We start from the raw sequence: 25,972 nt of genomic DNA, 5'->3' as shown, positions 1-25,972 counted from the left end.
GCTCCTTAGAGTCAGAAAAAGGGCATTAACCATATCTGTTTGTCACGATATACACTTTTTCTTGAAACCTCTACGGGTGTCAGGAGAATGTCAACACAAAAAGCATTGAATTCCATGAGAAATGACAAGATTTCTGCATGGCTTTCAACATTTTTATAGACTTTCGCAGCCAGCTCAGTTTGTATATAAATCTCCTAACGTAGACGCTTTGTGAACCACTTTGGCTACTACTATCGCGTATAAAGGAGGCTCCAAGACAGTAACATTTAGTCACCATGTCATAGAACAGCCATTATCTAAGTGTGTTCCGCGGAACCCTAGGGTTCCGCGACACCCCTGCAGGGGTTCCGCAAGAATTTAGAACACTATGCTTTAGTCGCCTCGAAAAATTTTACTATGCAAAAAACACACTTCTAAAAACTATTGTTTTATTCTAGGGTTCCATCAAGTATTTCGCTTTCCAAAAGGGTTCCGTCAAAAAAAAAGATTGAGAACCGCTGTCATAGAACTTCTTCACCATGAAGGGCCTAATGAGGATGAGCAATTTGTCGACGATGAGCTCGGAGTTGAGCATTCTAAAGATTTTCTGTCCTGGACTACTGAAAGTTTACAAACAAGATGGCTTCCATGGCTGTTTGAAGATGGATGGTTCATCAACCTACCATGTCGTAGAACTTCTTCTCCATAAAGGGCCTGATGAGGATGAGTAGTTTGTCAACGATGAGCTCGGAGGTGAGCATTGTAAATGTATTCCGTCCTGGACTACTGAAAGTTTACAAACAAGATGGCTTCCATGGCTGTTTGAAGATGGATCGTTCATCAACCTATCATGTCGTAGAACTTCTTCTCCATAAAGGGCCTGATGAGGATGAGTAGTTTGTCGACGATGAGCTCGGAGTTGAGCATTCTAAAGGTATTCCTTCCTGGGCTACTGAAAGTTTACAAACAAGATGACTTCCATGGCTGTTTGAAGATGGATCGTTCATCAACCTACCATGTTGTAGAACTTCTTCTCCATAAAGGACCTGATGAGGATGAGTAGTTTGTCGACGATGAGCTCGGAGTTGAGCATTCTAAAGGTATTCCTTCCTGGGCTACTGAAAGTTTACAAACAAGATGGCTTCCATGGCTGTTTGAAGATGGATCGTTCATCAACCTACCATGTCGTAGAACTTCTTCTCCATAAAGGGCCTGATGAGGATGAGTAGTTTGTCGTCGATGAGCTCGGAGTTGAGCATTCTAAAGGTCCTTCCTGGTCTACTGAAAGTTTACAAACAAGATGGCTTCCATGGCTGTTTGAAGATGGATCGTTCATCAACCTACCATGTCGTAGAACTTCTTCTCCATAAAGGGCCTGATGAGGATAAGGAGCTTGTCCACGATGGGCTCGGAGTTGAGCACGTGAATGCCCTTCATGCGGATCGGCCAGGCCTCCTGGACGAACTGGAAGAACTTGCGGAGAGACCTGAAAGGAAACCATTCATCTTATAGTTTGATATGATACAGCTACTAGGTGGTACTTGGTTGGTAGACGCAAACTAAACTGACGACTGGGGTCGTATCACTCTCTCTCACCCTACCTATGACCAAGCGAGTGTGAATGAGAAGTTTTTCGACCCCGGTCGTCAGTTTGGTTTGCGTCTACTATAGACATATGATACAGTATGATATGAGTGCAAGTGATTACGATGGGTGACAATGCACGTTTGGTAAATTTAAATACATACCATAGAGAGGAAGAGGAAGGCCGAGAATAAATTATTTCAACCAAATAAAAGAAAAGGTTCAGGTCGTGTCGTACCAGAAGTTTAAAGAGTGGGCAGAGGACCGGACGAGTTGGAGATTGCTCCACCGACAAGAGCACAGCTCTTAAATATAAAGAAGAAGAAGACCATAGATTTAGATTTTTAAAGTAGTTTTTCCTTGGACAACTAACCGTAACCATGGCAAAAAGTGGCACTAAGAAGTTGATTAACTCTTAAACGAGTATTTATTGAAATAATGATATGATTGAAAACGCCAGGTTAAGAGAAACTTGCAGATGCCGAATGCCTAAATAAACATTAGGCGTTTTAATTTTATTACTGCGACCTCAAAAGGTTTGCAGAATATTTTACGACTTTATTTAGGACTTAAGTACCTAATATATTATAAGTTATGCCACAGAATAAATAATAGTACTAGGTACAGAAGCCTCACTCTAGCAAAACGCGTCTATTACGATCAGGATAGATATTGCCGCTAGGTGGCGAAAACGCCACGCGCGGCTTATGGCTAGCCACCAAAATTGGTGTGGAACGGATGTACTTGTAGCTACCTGTTGCAAAGCGACGAAATCGCGGGAGTGAGCCACGCCTGGTTATGCGTATTTCAGCTGGGTAGGCAAATCTATCTACTATTTGGCGCACTCGGTTCTGTGACTGTTGATGATTAATTGATTATACATCATAATTATGATCCGTTCAAAAAAATAGTTTTTATTTCATGACTATCTATCACGGCAACCGAAGACAAAACAAAACTAACCAAGTTATGTTATTCTCGATAACGTTGTTATTGAAACTGACTGTTTGTACCGCATAGTTCGAACATTATTAATTCAATTGGACGTTGGTTCTATCAACATAGTGATTAAATTAACTATACTTTACATACAACTAAGTATAGTACAGAACGAATTAAGGCGTCGGCGTGCGACTAAAGTTCTTCCAAAGAACTAAGACAAAAATCACTACACCTTATAAAACAAAGTCCCCCGCGTCTCTCTGTTTGTTCGCGAAAAACTCAAAAACTACTGAACGGATTTGCATGCAGTTTTCACCTATCAATAGAGTGATTCTTGAGGAAGGTTTAGTTTTGTTAGTTGTATAATTTGTTAAGATTTTGCTAACCCGTGCAAAGCCGGGGCTGATCGCTAGTCTGAAATATATTTAGGTACAGTCAGTATCAAACGTAGTGGATCAGACAACGCGCCAGAAGGATCTATCATTATCTGACAGCATAACTAAAATTTTAATTAAATTTAATATAAATTAACTTAATTTAATTTGCGATAGACTCGTCTATAAATGTGAGTTAATACGCATAACAAAAAGCGATAAATCTCTATAAGTAGAACAATTACAATGTACCAGATTCTTTTAAACGTGAACTGTACAGTACGGTTACCATCAGTTTGTCACTGACGTAAACGCCGTCGAGAACGTAAGTTACTTTCTATACATCTCGCTCGCACTCGCATATTAGTGCAAACGCGATGTATAGAAAGTAAATTACGTTCTCGACGGCGTTTATGTCAGTGAGAAACTGATGGTAACCGTACAGTATTATTTCTATTTGGAAAAGTATTTATGGTGGCAGATACTTTTGGCGCGTTGTTCCATTAGTGACTAATTACTATTGATGCTGAGTTGCTGACTGTACTATTACTTAGTCCGTGATAATCTGCTAAACATTCTTTTGCATGTTAAAAAAATCTTGAGGATTTATTTAGCTTTAACTTCCTCAAGTCAAAACTACACGTGAGGACTCTGGCTCGTGGCCTTGGCACTATCATATATGATGGCTTGTTCAAGAAAATATTGTTCTCTGATTGATCTACTAGACCACTAGAGGAACTGAGCAAAATGAAAATGAATTAGTACTAACAATAAAACATCACCATTCATTTCAATAAAAAGAAGAAAAACTGCTTACTTCGGCCTTTATATTAAGAAATACATATTAGAACCATAGCTACATACTTTCGCATGATGATCGCTCATATACGATAGGATACGGCACTATAAGTAGAAGATTTAACTACCTTAAATGTAGCTAAAGTTATAAATTATATTAATGTTATTAAATAAACGCATCTTAGTCGTGATAATAAAATTTGTAATTTTGAATTTGCGCGTGCATGCAAGAAGCTTTGGATGTATTAACATAAGGTCAATGTCGTCGGGGTTATAATTCGCCTTAATTATTGAATCTAGTTAGTCGTTAAACTGTTTTGTTTACCTATTTCAACTAGCGTGCGTCACAAGTATAAATTATATGACGCTGGTAATTCTGGTTTGATCAACTGTTTACATAATTATAGACATCCGGTATATAAGCGGTCTCTTCCAGAAAACTTCAGGGTAACAAATGGTGAGCAAAAAACTGTAAAACAATGGGTGTAGCCAACTTATTCAAAAATATGTCCCCATAATTCTTAATTCGCTGACATAAGAGATATGGGGCTAGGGAATGCAAATCGGTTATTTTCGGTTATTTTTTGTATGGAAATTATCGGTTATTAACGGATTTCGGTTAATAACCGATAATTTCCATACAAAAAATAACCGAAAATAACCGATTTGCATTCCCTATATGGGGCATATTTTTGAGATGATTAGTGCACCTATATTTTTACAGTTGACTGTACCTACTTATTTTATTCGCGTTATATCAAGGAAAACCCACTAGCTGATAAGTTATAAATTCATAATAGAAAATGTCGTTTGTAATGCTTCTGTTATCGAACACATTAAAATGTAATCAGAATCGTTTGTAATGGTTATTGAATGGTGGAAATACATAATAACGACGATATGATCAGTTTGACCCTGTGTTTACCGCACTAATGGTTAGTTAAAACGTTTGGTTTCATACAAACAAGTTATGTATAGGTACAAGGAGATTTCTAGACATAGAGATTTTTCTAGCACGAACGAGGCAATGCTATTGACTTCATTTTGATATCTTATTATCTTATACCCTTAAACGAGCAATTCTTGTATATTTATTTATTTTACACATATTTCGGGGATCTCGGAAACGGCTCTAACGATATCGAAGAAATTTGCTATATGGGGGTTTTCGGGGGCGGAAAATCGATCTAGCTAGGTCTTATCTCTGGAAAAATGCGCATTTTTAAGTTTTGTATACGTTTTCCGAGCAAAGCTCGGTCTTCCAGATATTTTAGTTTATTCTCGTTCATTTATTTCCAAATGTGGCCTTTGTAATATGAAACTTATAAGATAGGTAACTATAGATAAGCTAAATATCGGAAGGAAGTCACTAGCGTTGCCTTGTTCGTGCTAGAAAAATCTCTATGTCTTCAGATTTTGGAGTTTAATTTATAGGTGGCTTTCCACCACAGAAGGGTCCTCATCATCCTCATCCTTCAAGTGCAATAAAGATGTTTCCATCAGAAATTTAAACAGAAACGCCCTTACCTATTGCAGATGAAGCATAAGGAACCTTCTCTGATGGAAAGCCATTTTTTCGGGGTTGGTGCCATGGAAAAAGTGAATCGTAGGAGTAGTTCTGACGTAGGTAAGGCAAGGTACTAAAATTAGCAGCTTCTTCATTTTTTGGTACAGTCATAGAAGTTAATTTCAGCACAATTTAGTACAATCGCCTGCGCCCGCGGTGTTCCAGTTAAGAAAAATTTCAAACGAGTATCGCCCTAAGCGTGGAGCACCGCGAGCGCAGGCGATTGTACTTAGGGCATACTGAAAATTCCTGGACTGCCACTTAGAAAAAATAAGTCTTCTCGTATATCAGAATCCAGAAACTTTCAGTATGGCCCACGTACCTTGTCACTCAAAATCGCTAGGGACCTCATACTACTGTCACTGTGACAGGTACGAAAGGTACTGAAAATCAATTCCTTGCATGACCGTAGTACAGTATTTACTTATGCTACAAATAACAACAGTTGTAATACCTAACAATCTAAATCTATAGGAATGTGACCTAATGTAATGACTAAATAGTATGAAAAGATTGTTAATGTAAATGACTGGACAGGCCGCGTAGCCAACATGCCAATCTCTTACGCTTCGTAGCGATTGAAACGCAACTGTCACTGTCGCACTAATATGAGTGATAGAGAGACACAAAGCGTTTCGTTGTCGAAGCGATAGCGATTGTCACCTTCGCTAGGCCGGCTGGTTACTAAGTATAAGAAGTCGTTCTACAATGAAATAACAGTAGAAAGTTTAAGATGGGAATTTAACCTATATGTATATTTATACAGTGTGACCTTAGCCATTGGACAAACCCTGAAATCCCTCGTAGGGTTACTTCTCAGAAATGTCCTAGCGGTAATATTTTTTTAAAGAAACTTCTTCTTCTTCTTCTTTATATTTAAGAGCTGTGCTCTTGTCGGTGGAGCAATCTCCAACTCGTCCGGTCCTCTGCCAACTCCTTAACCTTCTGGTATGACACGACCTGAACCTTTTCTTTTATTTGGTTGAAATAATTTATTCTCGGTCTTCCTCTTCCTCTCTTTCCCTCTATTTTTCCTTCTATGATGTTCTTTAGGAGCATGTCGTGTCGTAGCAGATGTCCAATTAGTACTCCTCTTCTATTTTCTATTGTCGCTATTATATTTCTTTTCTCGTTAATCCTATCTAGAACCCTATCATTTGATATTTTTTCCGTCCAACTAATCCCTTCCATTCTCCGCCAACACCACATTTCGAAGCTTTCTAATCTTTCTCTCTCTCTTTGTGTCAGTGTCCACGTTTCGCAGGCGTATAAGGCGATGCTCCAGATGTAAGATTTAATAAAATGTTTTTTTAGTGTTAGTAGACATTTTTGATTTGAAAATATGTTTTTTATTGTTGAAGGCTTGTTTGGCTATTGCGATTCGAGTAATGATATCTTGACTACATCTTGATTTATTATTAATGATACTCCCGAGATATTTAAAGCTATCGACTTGTTCCAAAATAGTATCATTTAGTTTAATTGGTCTGTGTCTCGTATATAATTTTGATGCTGTTAAGATTTTTGTTTTGCTGATATTAATTTTTAAATCTGATTCATGTAAAATTGAGTTCATATTGTTAAGCAATAGTTCTAGTTGGTCACTGTCTTCTGCGAATGCTGCTATATCGTCAGCATAGCGTACGAAATGTATCTTTTTCCCGTTGAACTTGACTCCACCCACCCAAAAAGAAACATACTAACTTTTGACAATATGTTTGAAAATGTGCGGCAATGGTGACATTTGTCAAAAGTCAGAATCTTATTAATGTCATAAATAAAAAAGATAATGAAAACGGTCGAAGAAGGTTTCATACTATTTATTACCTCAGGAGCTACTAACACATACAGGCTGCTCCAAAGTAAAAACATCGTAATTAGTTAATTTCTTCGTAACCGCTACACCGATTGTTATGATACTTTGTATACTGGTTCTAAATACCCTAATGCATATGTACATTTCGGCTTTGTCCATTGGCTAGGGACACGCTGTATATGTATACATAAAGATGATAATGATAACGATGATTTTTCGCTCGCTAATTTACCTTTGCTTATCCTTTTGAAAGCTAAAACATGTAAAATACATATAATAGTGTTATTTTATGGTATACCCAAATCGTGACATTATAAAATGAAGTACTTCAAAATAATTATTCTGCTGGTATTGTTATGTTATAATTATTGTTATAGGTACTAATTGAAAGAACATACAAATTCTACTAGTTTTGTATAGGCACATTTGCATACAAACAATGACATCACAGACGTATTTATTTAAGTTAACTAAAAATAACACAGCTATAGATAGGGATTGTAAAAAAAATATTAACGATTTTTGTCTTCATTTTATTGGAGCTGATTATTTTAGTACCTTGTTACCAAATAATCAAAACAAAAAATCTCAGATTATGCTTTAAATTTACATAAAGTCATAAATAACAGTATATCGGGGGACACGGCCAAGACGAACAAAAACTTTTTCACTTTTTTTCCAATCTATAACTACCTATACCTCGCTAGCGACTGCAATCTACCTAGTGGCTTCCTAGTGGGTATAGTAAATAGTACCTAGTGGGTCTCCCCCATAATAAAGCTCACAGACTCCGTTGGTTGGGCCATCTTGAGAGAATGAGTGAAGATCGGAATGTGAAAAGTACCAGAGGGCCTACCGCGAACCACGTTCGACGTGTTGCCTCTCTGTCGCACTTGTAAATTCGTACGTAAGTGTGACAGGGAGGCAACACGTCGAATTTGGTTCGCGGTAGACCCTCTGGGCCGCCTAGTAGAAGGACGTCCTGTCGGACCCCTCAGTCCCCGAAGACAACATGCCAATCGCTAACGCTCCGTAGCGAACGAAACGCAACTGTCACTGTTACACTAATTTGGAAGAGTGATTAGGGAGACACAAAGCGATTCGATGGCGAAGCGCAAACGATTGTCACCTTGGCTAGGCCACCAGGTATCGCTGGTGCGACATGGTGGAGGCGGATCTGCGTGAACTCAAAGTCAACAATGGGGTTGGCAGCTGACAAAAGTTTGCATAGATGGCGCCATCATAGCTTGCCCCTTTTTTATGAGATTTGGCTTAAAGAGCTTGGCATCCAGGGCATAAAAAAAACAAAAATGTGACACAATTCTAGGGATTGACAGGGCAAGCTATGATGGCGCCATCTGCTTAATACTTCGACCGGCCAACCCCATTGGGTCGCACAGGGCCGAGAAAATTGGCGCTGTCTTGTGTCGGAGGCCCAGTCTCATTTTGGGTCGCTGAGCCAACGGAGTAAGTAACTGAATAAGTAAGTATAAAGTATAAAATATACTCACGAGAGACTGACGCGCGTGAGATGGCCGAGCCGGACTCCTCTCATGTCGAACAGGAAGATATAACCAGGCGTGGGCCCCCGCTTGCAGAGGCACGCATCTGTGAAAGCAATGCTATAATATTATTACTTATGAAACCAGAAGAGTGTAAATATATGTGACGTTCCTCGGCAAAAGGTACCTTATGGCGGCTGGCGCTTACGTCGCATAGCGCCGCATAATATTGGACCGGCGTTAATAATAGCGTAAGCGCCAACCGCCATAAGGTACCTTTACCTGTGGGACGTCACCGTGGACGTCACATATATCCTTGTTACATATTTGCTGTAATTTATTTTGCAAAAAATTTTTTTTTTTATAAAAAGACGTCAAGATTGTTGCTAAAAAAACGAGGTACTTATACCTCGTGTGGAATCTCCTTTTTATGCTTCTAAATTAAAAAAAAGTTAAAAAATATACTAGAATTAGACATTTATAAAATATTCCTCATACGTGAACATTGTCATGCGTCACCTTGATGATACCTATCGTATTTTAATTTTCATGAAACTAGTTTTTTATACGCAATTTTGGAATAAAATTTGTCATTAAACTTGAACTTTATCATATATAATCACGGCAAAATCCGGTTTTCCGTAACGTGTTGTTTATTTAATATTCATCACGTTTGTGTGGAATTAGTTTTGCAAAATTGGGGTAATTCGTCTAAAGGGCGTCGCGTCTTTGACGATTTTTGATGTGGATTTTCATCGACAATCGTTATCTGGGAATTTTCACTTAAAAGTGTACCATTTACTGTTTTCGAAAATCCATCAACTTTTAGGTTATTTCTACTCAGAATCACGGGGAATATCGAAAAATGACAGTTTTGTAACGCATTTTCACATACATTTTGTATGGACCGTTACAAAACTGGCACCCAAAATTTGTATGAAACACTGGGGACACTATTTTTCTTAGTCTCATTCAATAGTACTCGTGATTCTGAGTCTAAATAACCCAAATGTTGATGGTTATTCGAAAAAAAGAAAATGGTACCATTTTTTCTGAAAACCCCCATCTTCCTCTCTATTGCTCTCGCATATTGGAGCGATAGAGAAGCAGATAACGATTTTACGACTATATGTTAGCGGTAGACCGTGCAGGCATCGGGAAAACATACGAAAAAGTCACGGGACTATATCCATATGGCATTTCCTATCAATGATTGCCATCTTGGCTACCATGAGACTCAAAATTTCGAAGGAAGACTCTTTCAGTGGTATCCTGACGGGCCTGATCAAATCGGTCGATTTGATCAGGAAAATAATTGGCGCCAATCACCAATTTTAGATTTATGGTGATATTAGAGCCCTATAAATTGAAAAAATGCCCCAGAACGAAAATACTGGCGTCACAGCTTGTTATTCTTGAGTCCGCACCTCATTTTATCGGTAATATCGGTCATTATCGGCGGTTGAATTCGGCGAGCCAAATTGGTGTTTGCGTCCGCACGTCCTGATTCGATCGGGCAATTTAATCAGATTGGCGAAAAATTGGATCTGGATACCGCTTTTAACTTTCATGCTCCATTCCAAGTATAGGCAATTTACGAATTCCGATATTAGCAATGTTTCAATATTAGTAAACTATGTTTACCTCAATTGCGTATTTACTGCAGACTGCAGCCTACCAAGCCGGCGGCCTTGAGCAGATCTGCCGCATTCACTAACATACACTATGTCTGGGGAATAGGGGTCAAACTTGCGTAGATATTATTGCTGCAGCGAAGGGCTTATGTCGCAATCGAGTCGACTGGTTCTTGGTTATTGAATGTTTGGGATTGTATTGGCTTTGGCGGTTATCACACTGGATGCGATTCGCACTTCGCTCCGATGTTTGAGCGAAACAACGTTATGCGCGTACTATAGCGACATCCCGCTCACAAGGATACCCTTTTCCAAAATGAACGAAAATAAGAAGCAGGCATCATAAACATAAACATAAACATAAATCTTTATTTGCAATAGATATAGTATTTTACAGATCTTAGGCTAATACAGATATACAGGTCCATATATCTAGACTTAAATAAGTCATGCAAATCTTACTTTTTTACTCGCTAAAATAACCTAGATGTTAAGTACTTACATTATTAAAATATTCAGTGGTACTATAAAAGCATTTGTTAACCAGCCAAGTAAATAATTTGTACCTTAATTTTTTGAGGGGTAGTTCTCTTAATTGCTCTGGTAAATGATTATTAAATATTTTAATGTACATGGCGTAACAATTTCTACCCCTCATTGCAGTGTGCATTTTTGGGAGCACGAGTCTATCCGGATATCGTGTGTTGATGTGTGTTACCTCTCTTTTCTTTGTGAACATTTCATTGTGTAGCTTAACAAATATACATACTTCATAAATATACATTGAGTGTACTGTTAGTAAGTTTAAGCTAACAAAATATTCCTTGCAGGATGTTGGTATGTGAATGTTGGCAATTGCTCTTACACATTGTTTTTGCGCTAGAAAAGTACGATGAATGTGTACAGAATTTCCCCATATCAATATCCCATATCGCAAGTTGGACGCTACAAAACCATGGTATGCATCATCATTCGGTTGCCCTTATCCCATTCACTTGGGGTCGGCGCAGCATGTCTTTCTCTTCCATACCCTCCTAAGGCCTACGTCCTACGTACTTATTCAGTTCAATGAAATTTAAATCATATTCGATTGGAACAGAGTTGATTTTGCTTTGTTTCGTTCAGTTTTTGAACAACGCAAAGTCAGCTCTATTTCCTACATTGTAGGTTCAAATTTCTGGGGCAAATTATGCATTTTTCATTTGCATGGCTGGGCCATACGAGGATACCTCTCTGTCGCCCGTCATCTCATCATTCACTCGCGCTCGTTTTAAATCATCTCACACACAGTCCATCCACCTTTTCCTCGGTTTTCCTCTCCCGTTACTTCCAACCACATTCATGCGTGTAATACTTTTCAAAAGCAGGCTTCTAAAACCTTATATGTATTACATACAAGCATTTTACACAGAAAGGTCGCAACGCGGGACTTCAAAGAAGGGTATGTTGCGAATTTTAGGCATATTATTGTCAAAGGACGGCTGAATACTGGCGCAGCCTTGTAAACCTTGTAATGGCTCCTCTACACGTTGGTCAAACGGTCCGCCAACGCTTGGCCCATGAGTTGGCCGTGCCTTGGTCGGAACGCTACTACACGATGGCGAATTTCAGTTGTGATCTGACCGGTTTCCAAGATGGACGTGGAAGCATTAGCCGCGGCAGCAATTTATTTATACGCCACGTACCAACATTTTTTTAATGTGCATAATAATAAAGTAATTAAAAAGAAATGGCGTAGAAGAAGATGGTGGATGTTATCTATCCATCGCAATAGAACTAGGTGCGGCCACGTATTCGTCATTTTTAATTATAAAAAAACACAAAAAGCATGAACGTCCACCCTCGACCGCGTCCGAGCACGCACTGCCGATTGGGCCACGTGTAGATGCGTACCGCAATCGCTTGGCCAATCCCTTTGATGTGCGGCCGAAAAACCGACACCGCGGCCAACTCATCGCCATCCCGCGCGCCAAAAGCCAACCGACACCAATACCCCCTCTACACGTTGTCCCAACATATTGGACCAAAAGGTAGGGCCAACGTGTAGAGGAGCCATAATACGGGTAAGTAACAAGGTTGTAAAGCATCTCATTTGTCAGTGGGACCTTTGACTAGACTTAGACACATTTATTTAATAATTAATATAATTATTGCACAAAAGAAAAATTACCGTACACAAAAGGCGGACTTAATGCCAAACTTGACATCCCCTCGTTATGTTACACCTAAAAAACCGGTCAAGTGCGAGTCGGACTCGCGCACGAAGGGTTCCGTACCACTACGTAAAAAAATCACGTTTGTTGTATGGGAGCCCCACTTAAATATTAATTTTATTTTGTTTTTAGTATTTGTTGTTATAGCGGCAACAGAAATACATCTATGAGAATTTTAACTGTCTAGCTATCACGGTTCATGAGATACAGCCTAGTGACAGACAGACGGGCAGACAGACGGACAGTGGAGTCTTAGTAATAGGGTCCCGTTTTTACCCTTTGGATACGGAACCCTAACAAGGGTTAAAGAGTTATAAAAACTGAGTAGGCGACCTTTTTAGCAGATTTTATTACGGGGACGGTCTCTCGAGGTGAAAGGGTGGGGGGTATCGACCCCTACACGTCTACCTAGCCTTTTGTAAGTCTTCATCAAGGTACTTATATCGCATTTTGCAGTGCATTAGATTGAATAAGCATTTAATTCGGTTAAGATTATTAAGGAACGACATTTTTGAAATTTTTAGGGTTCCGTACCACAAAAGGAAAAAACGGAACCCCTATAGGATCACTCGTGCGTCTGTCTGTCCGACCTCCCCCCCTTTATCTCTGAAACTACTGGGCCTAAAATTTAGAAAAATATACAAAATAGTACTTTACCAAAGATAACAGGAAACCTATTAGAAATGTGCAGTCAAGCGTGAGCCGGACTTATGTACGGAACCCTTGGAACGCGAGTCCGACTCGCACTTGACCGGTTTTTATCTTACGAGTACCTATTGACATAGTGGATCTAACGCCCGTTTAATACGGAGGTCGCTGGTTCAAATCCAGGCTCATACCAATTAGTTTTTCGGAACTTATGCGGGGAACATCATTTGATATTTACCACGAGCTTTTTGCTGAAGAAAACCTTCGGTACTTTTAAAACGTACTTAGGTACCTACTCATTATTATTCACAACGATGGGATGGGACTTAATCGGGTAAAATTAAGATTTAAATTTACCTCCTACGACTACGGTTATTAAATGCTCTAAAGCCGACCACTGACTGACAGGCCGCCGGACGATATCGGCCTGTCAGTTAGAACAAAAAATTCACAGCTCCGAACAACTGACAGGCTGATATCGTCCGGCGGACTGGTAATCAGTGGGCCCCTTAAGTTAATAATGTAACACATGGAAGATATTTCGATTAGTTGACATTTCTCGGAGTCAAAATTGCCCCCATGCACCTTAATTACTTATTTTTCTTTTAATGACGTAAATCACCTGAACAAGGTCAAAATTGCAGGTCAAAAATGTCAGTTTCTAGGTAAATATTACATCAGAATGTCTATCTAGCTTTTTGCTGCACATATTTGTAGCAATAACCTGTTTGCTCTATGATATTTTGTATGCATAATGTATTTTTAGTAATGGCAAAAGTCACCTGATAAGTATAAGTATGAAAACCAATGGTCAGATAAATGGTATGGTAATCAGATTCCCAATAGTTTTATAGTTATTAATAGTGACCCGCCCGGGCCAGTACCGTCTTTACCATAAGGGCACACGGGGCCCGTGCCCAGGGCCCCAATCCTCAGGGGGCCCCGAAGGCAAAGACAGTAACAGTATATTTGAGACCCATAATAAATAGAAGATCACGGTAGTAAAATGTTAACTACAGTTTAATTCGCTTTCTTTACTTTCCAAAAGGGCCCCAAATTCTTATGTGCTTGGGCCCCAGCATAGTTTAAGACGGCCCTGGCCCCGGCTTCGCACGGTACACAAAACCTGAACAAAATATACACTTAAACCTTCAAGAATCACTCTATTGATAGGTGAAAACCGCGTGAAAATCCGTTCAGTAGTTATTGAGTATATCGCGAACATACATACACAGACACAGACAGACGCGGCGGGGGACTTTGTTTTATAAGGTGTAGTGATGTATGTGTCAGCGGCCGATCGTAAGATATCGTGAAATTCCTAGGCATATCGTGAAACATGAAAATCTTTCACTCGATCCCTGAGTCGACGGAGCCCCGCTACGCGGGGCTCCTATTCCTGGGCAGTTCGCCCTTCGGGCATCTGAAGCAACCTAACGAACCTATCCTGCCTATATATTGGTTTAATGTGACTATCGTCAAAACATTACACAGGAACATTACGATCTGCCTGATCTTACGATCGGCCGCCGACATATGTACTTCCAGTGGGGAGACACTCCTCACTTCGGTCGAACTCGGCTCCGTTCGGCTCAGCATTGCTCCGAGCAATTATTAGGGTTGGCAGCACTTGACTTCCTTTTGCGTGCACGACCACAGATAAGATAATCATTTGAATTTTGACAACCCTAAATAGCCGAAAGGGATAGTGCCATATATTAGAAAGGGATATCATGATTCGACCCTGAACCGCTGTCAAACTTCGGGTTTGTAGGAAGTGTCCTTTCTGTACGGTAGTACCATTATTTATTCTGTGGTACTTTGTAGTACCTATACGTTTTTAGGGTTCCGTACCCAAAGGGTAAAACGGGACCCTATTACTAAGACTCTGCTGTCCGTCCGTCCGTCCGTCCGTCCGTCCGTCCGTCTGTCTGTCACCAGGCTGTATCTCACGAACCGTGATAGCTAGACAGTTGAAATTTTCACAGATGATGTATTTCTGTTGCCGCTACAACAAATACTAAAAACAGAATAAAATAAAGATTTAAGTGGGGCTCCCATACAACAAACGTGATTTTTGACCGAAGTTAAGAGCCAACAGGAGTGGTCATTCCTCCATACAAACGTAGTCCTCGTTTTCCTCCGTGGTTTTTGAAGCTAGAGCAATGATTTTTTCAACACAGATTAATATTGTCAATATCTGTGTCGGACCGTTTTGCTTTTTTTGATATTTTTGTTTTTTAAGGCGCTAGAGCCCTTCAAAAACGGCCAAAATGGCCGAATAGACTATGCCGCAATGAGAGGCGTGGTATTCAAAACTGATATCAATTAGCCAAAAAAGCAAAACGGTCCGACACAGATAATTTCATAATCATTTAGATTTCCAAATTTGGTTACGATTGGTTAAGTTTTGGGGGAGGAAAAAGAGGACTACGAAACCTCGATTTTTGTCATTTTTACGCAGGATTTTTCGCCTCAGCTGCAGTTGTCCCTATCGCACTAATTTTAGGGGCGGAGTCAAGTTTCTAAATACGTACACAGCCAGAAAAGTGATGGGCAATAGTCGACATGTAATGTCGATAATCTAGTGATGTAAGAAGTTATCGATAAACCGTCTTGTGTGAAAATATCTAGATCCTAAGATACAAGGGGTTTTGGGTTGAGAGTAGGGAACACATTTTTGTAGTTATGATATACAATTTATTATGAACTTTTTGATTCTAATATTTCAAATTAGAAATCAAAATCAAAAATATTTTATTGCATGGTTAAAATGGGTTAACAAAATTTTTAGGTACCTACAGGCACGCTTCGTAATTGTCGAGCAATTTAGGGTCCTAGCTGAATTGGTTGTTCCATACTTACTCGTGCTCTATGGAATGTCCAATTTAGCTAGAACCCTAAATGGCTCAACAATCACGGAGCGTGACAGTACTAATGATTCATGTTCTGTATATCCTGCCCTACAATGGCGTTAATATTTGGTTGTCATGTCTATACTTCGTTTTTAAGCATTATTGAAAAAAAAAAAAAAATACTAATATTAACCACTAAGTACATAACTATTACAAATAAAGCTAAATAATTATACGATTGCATGCTTAAAAAAGACACGTCACCTTCACTCTAATGCTAAACAAACGAAGAATAAGAACTAACAGCGATAAGACCGCCTGTTGCTACCTTTATCTACATTGTAAATCGGTTTTAGGGTTCCGTACCCAAAGGGTAAACACGGGACCCTATTACTAAGATTCCGCTGTACGTCCGTCCGTCTGTCACCAGGCTGTATCTCACGAACCGTGATAGCTAGACAGTTGAAATTTTCACAGATGATTTATTTCTGTTGCCGCTATAACAACAAATACTAAAAACAGGATAAAATAAAAATTTTAGTGGGGCCTCCCATACAACAAACGTGATTTTTGACCGAAGTTAAGCAACGTCGGGCGGGGTCAGTACTTGGATGGGTGACCGTTTTTATAAATAATGGTACGGAACCCTTCGTGTGCGAGTCCGACTTGCACTTCGCCGGTTTTTTTTAAATTTGTTTTTATGTTTGTGGTGTAATAAAGAATATTTTAGAGTCAGACCAAGAAAAATCTACAGCAATTTTGATAGCACACGCAGTGCAAGTGTTATTTATATGTCATAATTTCATAGAAGCGACGTTTGAAATAATACTTGCACTGCGTGTTCTATCAAAATCGCTATAGATTTTTCTTGGCCTAACTCTACTTTAAATTACAAAGTAAGGCCTAAATTATAAAATAAGGCCCATCAATGTTTATTTTTTGTGTTTATTAAACTTGATATTTTGTCTATAGTATTAGCGGACATGGCCTCAAAATTTAAACCCGCTTAAGAATCGGGCCTTATTTCGTGCATTATATACAATACTACCCATTTTTGTGTAGTCATTATTTATACTATAGAAGCATTGTTTGAGTAGCCAATTATTTAAACAGTATTTTTTTAAAGGGCAACGGTGGCAATATTTTAAGGTCTGGATAATAAGATACAGATCTTAATAAGGATATCAATGTAAGTGAATGTTACCATGACTACCAAACAAACAAATGTGATAGAATTTGCCAGCTGGCATTGTAACATTCAGACAGTTACCTATGTACCTAATCTGAAATATGAATAAATTAGTAATATTTTAAACAGGAAAGTAAACCGAATTTTGGCCTTTTGCTGGACACAATCACAATAGTAATTTGTTTTACAAGAGGGCAAAGTTTATCGCCACCGGTTGATGCATTTGCAGCACCAATGGTAGAAAATGCAAGCTCATCATCAACTGCATAATCGACGTTTGATATGACTATTGTTTCCGAGCTTTTTGATCATGAATCATGATAAAACAAAATTTTAGAAGGTCGCAGAATAGTGGATTTAAAATATTTATTTTCTGTGATCTCAAATATCAGGCACGATCATACAAATTGTACATTTGCTGATCTTGCCTTTGTCATTGAAAGACGTAAGGGTTTACACAGAGAATATATATTTAAGTGTAATATGTGCAAAAAAAAGGAAACGATACACTCTGAAGACCCAAAAAGAAAATGTTAGTAAATACTGCTCCTCCCCATGGTTACTTGGTTCCTTATTCAACCTACCTGAAATTAAACGAGTAGGTTAGTAAATTATATCATTTTACATTATAAAGTTAAATGTTTAGGTATCTCAATCACTTACTCACTGGTGGACATGGACGCAAAATTTTTGCCCATCTACTTATACTATCTTATAAAAAATGAAATTTTGAAAGTTAGCACGCTTAAAGTTCGTTTTTTTTGCATTAAGGTAACAGATTTTGACATGTCTTATTAAAAATTACCATTGAAAAATAAGTCATAGCAAATATGTTAGAATTATAAATCATATTAATCATATTAATGAGCAAGAGCACCCTAAACCGGCGAGCGTGTATGAGGAATGTTATGAATGTGAAGGAAGCGAAAGTGGTATGTCAGGATCGTAGCAAGTGGAAATCCGTGGTATCTGCCTACCCCTCCGGGAAATAGGCGTGATTGTATGTATGTATGTATGTATGTATGTATTAATCATATACTTTTTTATATTCTTTTGCTTTCATAAGTAATATAAACTAATTTTTGAAAGCGTTTTTCAATAATTATTAATAAAAAGACACGTCATGATTGTTTACCTTCTTTCTAATGCTAAAAAATAACGAACTATAATAACCGGGCCTTATTTGGTACAGAACCTTGATTTGATAGGTACATCGGATATTCTGGGCCCCTGAGTTTGTTACGTAAAGGACAAAATGGTGACATGTGGTTAGAGCTGATACTGTTAAACTAGTGGTTCTGTGCGCTAAGTATAAAAAATAAGCTTCAGCGAACTCATTAAGCCTAGAAAAAACCCTACACCCTACTGCCACTTAAGTCAGTCTTGAGTCTTTGAATCAATTTCCGTAGTAGTACTACTACTACTAAGGTACTAGGAGGTAATAAGGCCTATAGTAGGTATAATAAGGCCTACCTGAAAAATAATGTTCTTACAACAGTGTAACCGTGTTAGTTATTTGAGTAACATATATGTAAAGTGATACAATTAAAAGCTAACAGCAAACCAGTACATAAATTATATCTTATGTACTTCTTATGAATTACACTCTTATAAAGGTTTCGGCTAATTACGCTTAATTACTTGAATAAAGGTAGATGAATTGCGTGCGGTCCAATAGGTAACCACAACTCACGGAGTCCAAAACAATAAGCTGATCAGCAAAGTCAAGTAAACAAAGCCAAGTCACAGTAGTAGAAAGATTATCGAGTTCCGTAAACGTAAGCCGGGTCAAAAAATTCAATCGCAACACAGTAAGTAATAAGTGAACGCCTCGTGGCAGTAACGCACGAAAAATAACATTGCAAATTGTCGGCAATGAGGCGCGCGCGGGTGCAAGCGTACGCATCTGTGTGCGTGCATTACACACACAAATACAGTCTCTCACGCCCCGTCAGAGCGACGGGTATATTCAGCTTGAAATCTCAAAATTGACTTTTAGCTCAGCTCCCGTTTCGTCTTAAGCAACGTCGGGCGGGGTCAGTACTTGGATGGGTGACCGTTTTTATAGATAATGGTACGGAACCCTTCGTTTGCGAGTCCGACTCGCACTTGGCCGGTTTTTTATTGTTACACACACAACAATTAAACGTTTCTCATTATAGAAAGCGTTGCTAATGATTGACAACTATTATCGTTATAGGTAAGCGAGGCCCTGAGTCTACGACTTCGTGAGAATATTGCATCACTCTGTATACAAGTTGCATTGGTACTGTTTCCTTCAATTTGTAAACAAAGGAAAATCAACTCTATTCCCTACAAAACAGATTCAAATTTCACTGGCAAATTGTGGATTATTTTCTTGTATGGCTGGGCCTCAGGTTAAATGATAATGAGTGAACCTTATTATAAAGGCATAAGGTCTACATATGGTTAGTGGAGAGTGTTGCTGTTATTCTATCAATATTTGCTCAGGTGAACGTTATGAGGTTTTGACCTTTTGACATGTTATGTGTTAACATAGAGTTTACATACTTTTATAAATATAGTTGGTCAAGCAAATCTTGTCAGTACAAAAAGGCGCGAAATTTAAAATTTGTATGGGACGATAACCCTACGCTTATACATTTTTTTAATTTGCCTCCCTTTTCTACTGACAAGATTTGCTTGACCAGCTATATATTTACACACTACAAGAGGCAATTGGCGTAAGGATTTCTCAGCAAAATTCACCGCATCGGGGAACATTTGAATTAGAGACTTTTTGGAACACAAGCCCAATTGATCTACTGAAGCTTACTGTTGCTGCTTAAACTGCAAAACGTAATTCAAGACCAAAAAAAGTAAGACAATGTTGCCACTGCAATAATTTGTTTGTAAAATAGTGAATTCCTTTTGATAAATAATCACGCTAAGATAATTTATTTATTAGTAATTTTACTCCTACGATTTAAAAAAGTACTTTTATTTACTTATTTTTACATAAATACAAGACGCGCTAGTAAAAAGTGGCAACATTTTCTTACTTTTTTTGGTCTTGAATTACGTTTTGCAGTACGTACAGTATTGAATTATCTCAAATGAATTTTTCGGGCACAGGCCCTAATCTTTTAAACAAAAGGTATTGTTTACTTAAAGCAGTGGTAACACTGCTGACTGCATTAGCATGTTCCCCGTTTAAAAAGCAAACTTACCAATCTATTTATATGGTTCAAATTCATGAAACGGCCCATTCCTATACTTATAACACGTTTTGTTATCTCCAAAGAAAATACCACCCTGATTGTTCTCTGAATGAGCTGTCACATAAATTTGAACCTTAATAGGTACTATCACGATAGTTGCTTTTTAAACGACATGGTTGCTTTGGCACGTGCTGTAGAGCGCTCTTAAAAGAAACAATAAAGGCTTTTGTTTAACGGATTAGCACCCGAGCCCGAAAAATTCATTCGAGAAAATTTATACTATACAAGAAGCGTACAAATTTTTTCATTCCTTCCTTTGGTTGATACACGCCTCTTCCCGGTAAGCCTCGGTAGATCACTTGATTAAAAGAAACAAAAGTTGGTGAAAAAATTCTAAAACAAATAAGGTTTAGAAAATATAACGGTTTTCGGAAAAAATATGTAGGTAGAGTTCGACCAAGATAATTAAGCCTACAACGAGTTTGATAGCACACGCGGTACAAGTGGTATTGTTACGTCATAATTTCATAAAAGTTTGAGGTTTAAAATAACACTTGCACTGCGTGTGCTATCAAAATCTTTGCAGACTTTTCTTGGTCTAACACTAGGTCTGTAGTTGTGCCAAAGATAAATCTAAATAAATTACTACCTACCTAAATAAACCGACCTAACTAAATAATAAATGTGCCATTCTCAATCAAAAGGGATATTGTCGGTTGTCAATAAGGCGCTATTTCCATATAGCTTCAATTTGAAATCAACCTTATCGACAACCGACAAGCTGGTACCTTTTGGTTGAAAACGTCACAAAATACCTATTGACTAAGATGGACGTGCACGCGCTATTGACATAGACACGACATTGATTAGTCAAATAGTTTTACTAGGTGGAAGATTTTATTGGACTCACCAGGGGAACTACCTTAGACCAGTTTCTTTTCCATATTATTTTATTAACTTGGAATGTTCGTTTCTAATATGTTTGTTCGGGTCAAATCTAAGTTAGACCCACTCCCCTATACGTATACCTACATAATTATAAGTTGGGTGACAATGCAATAATATTGCATACTGTACAGATACACTTCCAAGTAAGCAAAGTAAGCATTCTGAAGATCGTGAAGAAAGTGCATCTGTAACTACTTTTAAGTAGTGTCCGACCGAAGGTTCGGTTTCGGTTTCGGTTTCGGCCAAAAAATCATGTTTCGGCTGTAGTTTCGGTTTCGGCCAAAAGACGGCCGAACCTTTCGGCCGGGCCGAAACTTACGAAATGGTACTTCGGACAAAGACCAAAAGTTGGGGAATAAGTAGGACAACAATATTAATAAGTACCTACATATATATACTGATTCATTGATAGGTACAGAAATTAATTGGTTTATTATAAAACACAATTCCACTAATGAGGGCGCCACTGGACAGTCGACGCAGTCTTAAGAGGCTGTCAATACCTATAACGCGCACACTGTCTAAATTGTATTGGAGTGAATGAGATAGCACTGTCGCACGTAGCCGTTGGCCGAGTACCAGCTCGGCCCGAGTCGAACGATGTCTTTTTCGCTCTTATTCATGCACTCACTTATTCAGTCATTTTCCTATCTATAGTTTGTCAAAAGACTCATTTCAATCATAGACAGAGAGAATCATACTATCTTTGTCTTAGACTAGTACTAGCACCCAAAAGAAAAGGATGAGTATAGTTTTCCTGGTTCTTACTGACTGACAAATTGGTTTGACCAACTATACCTCTAATGGCAAATTTTAAGCGAGGCTAAAGGATACACTCAACTAGTGCCGCAATGTTAATTTTCTCAATAGTTAATATTTTGCGAGGCTGAACAGCTGAATATTGATTAAAACGAAGAAAACACCTTTAAATGTGTCCCCAGTACAGTTTTTCATACGAATGCTCGACCGTAGCCTCACTTTTTACCTCAATTTACCATTGGTTTGTGTTCCACATGTCCTCTACTTCAGCTTAGCCTTTGGCCTCGCTGCGCCATGCTCGGCCTGCGGTCTCGCTTTTTAATACAATAATGTGCATTGTATTAAAAAGCGGTTGGAGTCTGTGCTCAACTACTTATCCTGAAGCCTGAAGCACGGCTTTGACTTCGCATGAAAGTTCGCATCACTGGGGCACTTCGGACTTTTGGGCCCAGGTGAAGATCGGTACCCGGCCTTGCGAAATTGTGAACAAAAAATTTCGCGCTCGCTGCGCTCGCGTTTTTGGTTGGTTTTTTGGTTGACCCTGTATCTACATGTTAGCTTGACTGGTGAATGAAAATTATTATACCATTGAAGAATATTTAAATGATGACACTTTGCCAAATTGGTATCAATAGGACATCCAACACACCCACTTTTTTTTTTGTTTCTTATATTTTATTATTGACTATTATTGAGCTTTTATAATGATGAATTGTACAATTATAAAATACGTAATGCCGCATAAATCCTATTTAATTAAGATTTTCTATTATTTATTATAATGAATTTTGCAATGTATTCTCAAATTATGTTATGACAATGGGGTTGGCAACTGTCAAAGGTTTGCCTAGATGGCGCCATCATAGCTTGCCCCTTTTTCTATGAGATTTGGCTTAAAGAGCTGGCATCCAGGGTATTAAAAAAACAAAAATTTGACACAATTCTAGGGATTGACGGGGCAAGCTATGATGGCGCCATCTGCTAAAAACTTCCACCGGCCAACCCCATTTTAGTATTATTTGTAAATAGTCACCATTAGTATTTAGTATTAAGATTATTGCCATGCCCTAACAGGGTACCATGTACCGACTTTTTAATGTTTTAATACCATCCTATGTACAAATGAACATGGACGCAATAAAGATATCAATTATGAATAGAGTTAGACCAAGAAACTTCTGTAATGATTTTGATAGCATACGCAGTGCTACTAGTGCAAATGTTATTTATACGTTGTAATTTCACAGAAGTTTTGACGTTTAAAATAACACTTGCACTTGCATTGCGTGTGTTATCAAAATCGTTGCAGAATTATCTTAGTCTAACTCTAGTAATTTTCTTAAAAAACTGCTTAAGTAACATCAATTTCAAGGACATTGGGTGTTGACAGCCCCATAATATGTGGTAAAAGCGGTTTTATGTCATTTTTTCAACGATTTTAACAAGTCTACTAAAGTTTCGGTTTTGGTTTCGGTTTCGGCCGAAACAAGAGCCAAAGCCGAACATTCGGTTTCGGTTTCGGTTTCCGCAAAAAAACATGTTTCGGTCGGACACTACTTTTAAGTTATTTTGCTTGTACTGAACTGTGACGCGGTGGGCAAAGTTATGTTGAAAGGGCAATGTTTCGTATAGTTACTTTACTAAATTACCTTAATGTAATATAGGTACCTAAGTTATAAATTGCCTGTTTATTACCTGGCTCTGCATATGTTGCATCTTTGAACCTTATACACAACAAACATTATAATTATAATTGAATATATCAATGTTGGATTACACGTACAAGCTAGGAAAACCGGTACGATGTCTATGTATTACCTATGTATGTACTTCTATACTTCGTTTGCAGTGACATGTAATAATACTTTACGATAAATAATTATAGTACTTATTCTTCTTTAATAAAAATGGCTTCCATGAATTTATGATAATTTCGTTAGTGTCAAAAGTAGACATGCCACGAGTATTCGGCAACTATTCGGTATTTGGCCTATTCGGCCACTTTGCCTAATATTCAGTATTCGGCCGAAAATTCCTACTATTTGGCCGAATACCAAATAACTGTTGCACCTACCTACCTAAAAGTTACCTATCTTCCTACCGAATATTCGTAGCATCTCTATAGACCGACCGCTTAACTGAGTCCTCGCCTGCGCGGTACGGGGGCGACGGGGTGGGACGACTCAGTTAAGCGGTCTGTCTATAGTCTAGCTCAGCGGTCGGCAACCTTTTAGCAGCCAAGGGCCACATAGCAGGTAACGAAGCGGACGCGGGCCGCACTTTGTTAATATTTATGACTTTATCAGACATTGTCATTTGTCAATATTACATACAAAATAGCCAGGGAGGTTCACGGGCCGCAAGTGAGAGGGAGGGCATGCGGCCCGCGGGCCGCTGGTTGCCGACCGCTGGTCTCTGTGCGAGGCAAGAAGTATGAAGCAGATCGTAATTTTTGACATTTCAGAAGGAACTTACCAACGGTCATGAAGAGGAGTTTACAGCCAGGTTCCAGGTGGTACTTGGAGGGTTCAGTGTAGTGCAGGCGGTGGTAGATCACGTCGTAGCCATCCACAGACTTCTCGGGGAAAAAAGAGAACTCTCTGCCAAGAAAAAAAATGGTTTTGTCAAAAAAATTTGATATGAGCTTTTATCGCTGAATGTACTTTCCTTTCAACAGACGACTAAGGCCCACTTGCACCATTCCACTAACCCGGGGTTATGCGATTAAACCGTTTACTCAGTGTCAAATTGTACTGGTAACCATGGTAACTCCAGGTTTAACTGGTTAACCCCGAGTTAGTAGAATGGTGCAAGTGGGCCTAATACTTATTACACTGTATTTCAAAAATCATGTTCTGGCCGAGGTTCCGATTCGTCCAAAGCTAAAGCAAAACGTACCTAACCTTTAACAGAACCAACACTAAATGTATTAGATACCAACTAAATTAAAAAATTATAAAAACTGCCCCTCAAAATCTTCATTTTTCATCTAAGATTTTGTTAACTATAGTCATCGGATATATCAGAGCTGCCGTGGTTTTCAAATATATCTAAATACACACTTTAACGCTTTGACGTTAGAGTGCGTGTTCAGATATTTGTGAGCACCTTGGCCGCTCCGATATATCTGATGGGGACTGTACCTAGATTGTAGACAGATATCAAAACAATTAAATGATTATAGGACAAGAAAAAGTTCCGATTTGTAAGACCTAGAATAGCAGTCGCCTTGATATCGGCAGGATGGTTGCATGTCAAGCCACACTTGATTCAGATAAATGGATAAGATAAGGAACAATAACAAACAAATACACAACTATATTTAGACAATTTAAGATTTTTTTCAAGCATTTATTTAGTTTCACCTGTCCCGTTGTCTGTCTGTAATAAAATCTTGCAAAATAAATTTTAAGTTGAATTTGATTCTCTTCCCGGTTTCCGATTGAGCTGAAATTTTGCATGCATGTATAAATCGAATGACAATGCAATATTATGGTACCATCGAGCTGATCTGATGATGGAGACAGGAGGTGGCCATAGGAACTCTATGATGAAACAACGCAACCTAATTGTGTTAGGGGTTTTTAGAATTGTCTCGATGAGTATTAGTTGTCTGTCGTAAAAAAAGTACAGTCAGCGCTAAAAGCTTGTACCAAAAATATTTTTTTTGCCAAATACTTATTTAGATTATTACTAATAACATTGAATGGGGAGAAAATACATTTTATACGATTCGCAGACGACAGCAGCGTTTGCAGAAACTTAAGCCCAACTAGAACAATGAACACAGTCAGTGGCGTAGCTAGGCGTGGGGAAATGGGGCCTTCGCCCACGGCCTCGCACATAAGGGGGGCCTCGCAAAGCCAACCCTTTTATTACCTTGGGAAAACACACTGAAAAGGGCCTCGCACTCGTTTTAAATGTTGTGCAGTTTAACTACTAGGGACTCTAGAGGTTCGCAACGTATGCAATGCATTATGAC

At 38.6% G+C, this 25,972-nt stretch overlaps 1 protein-coding gene across 2 annotated transcripts in view; it reads right to left on the bottom strand.

Annotated features, from left to right (window-relative positions):
* The window catches only part of LOC134799902 (alpha-tocopherol transfer protein-like), a 39,490-nt gene that overhangs the window by 11,579 nt on the left and 1,939 nt on the right, over positions 1-25,972 (bottom strand). Inside the window, exons 2-5 of one of the 2 annotated variants that reach the window (XM_063772336.1) lie at positions 24,466-24,590; positions 8,572-8,668; positions 7,293-7,313; positions 1,324-1,465 (exon numbers count right to left, since the gene is read on the bottom strand). In XM_063772336.1, coding sequence (XP_063628406.1) covers positions 1,324-1,465; positions 7,293-7,313; positions 8,572-8,668; positions 24,466-24,590 — 385 coding nt within the window. The remainder of the gene's footprint in view (positions 1-1,323; positions 1,466-7,292; positions 7,314-8,571; positions 8,669-24,465; positions 24,591-25,972) is intronic. The other variant, XM_063772337.1, reaches the window with a different exon arrangement.

The sequence above is a fragment of the Cydia splendana genome, chromosome 19, assembly GCF_910591565.1.
Source record: "Cydia splendana chromosome 19, ilCydSple1.2, whole genome shotgun sequence".
NCBI classification, from domain to species: Eukaryota; Metazoa; Arthropoda; class Insecta; order Lepidoptera; family Tortricidae; genus Cydia; species Cydia splendana.
The sequence above is the reverse complement of the archived record's forward strand: the minus strand, read 5'-3'. Positions and strand labels throughout refer to the sequence as shown.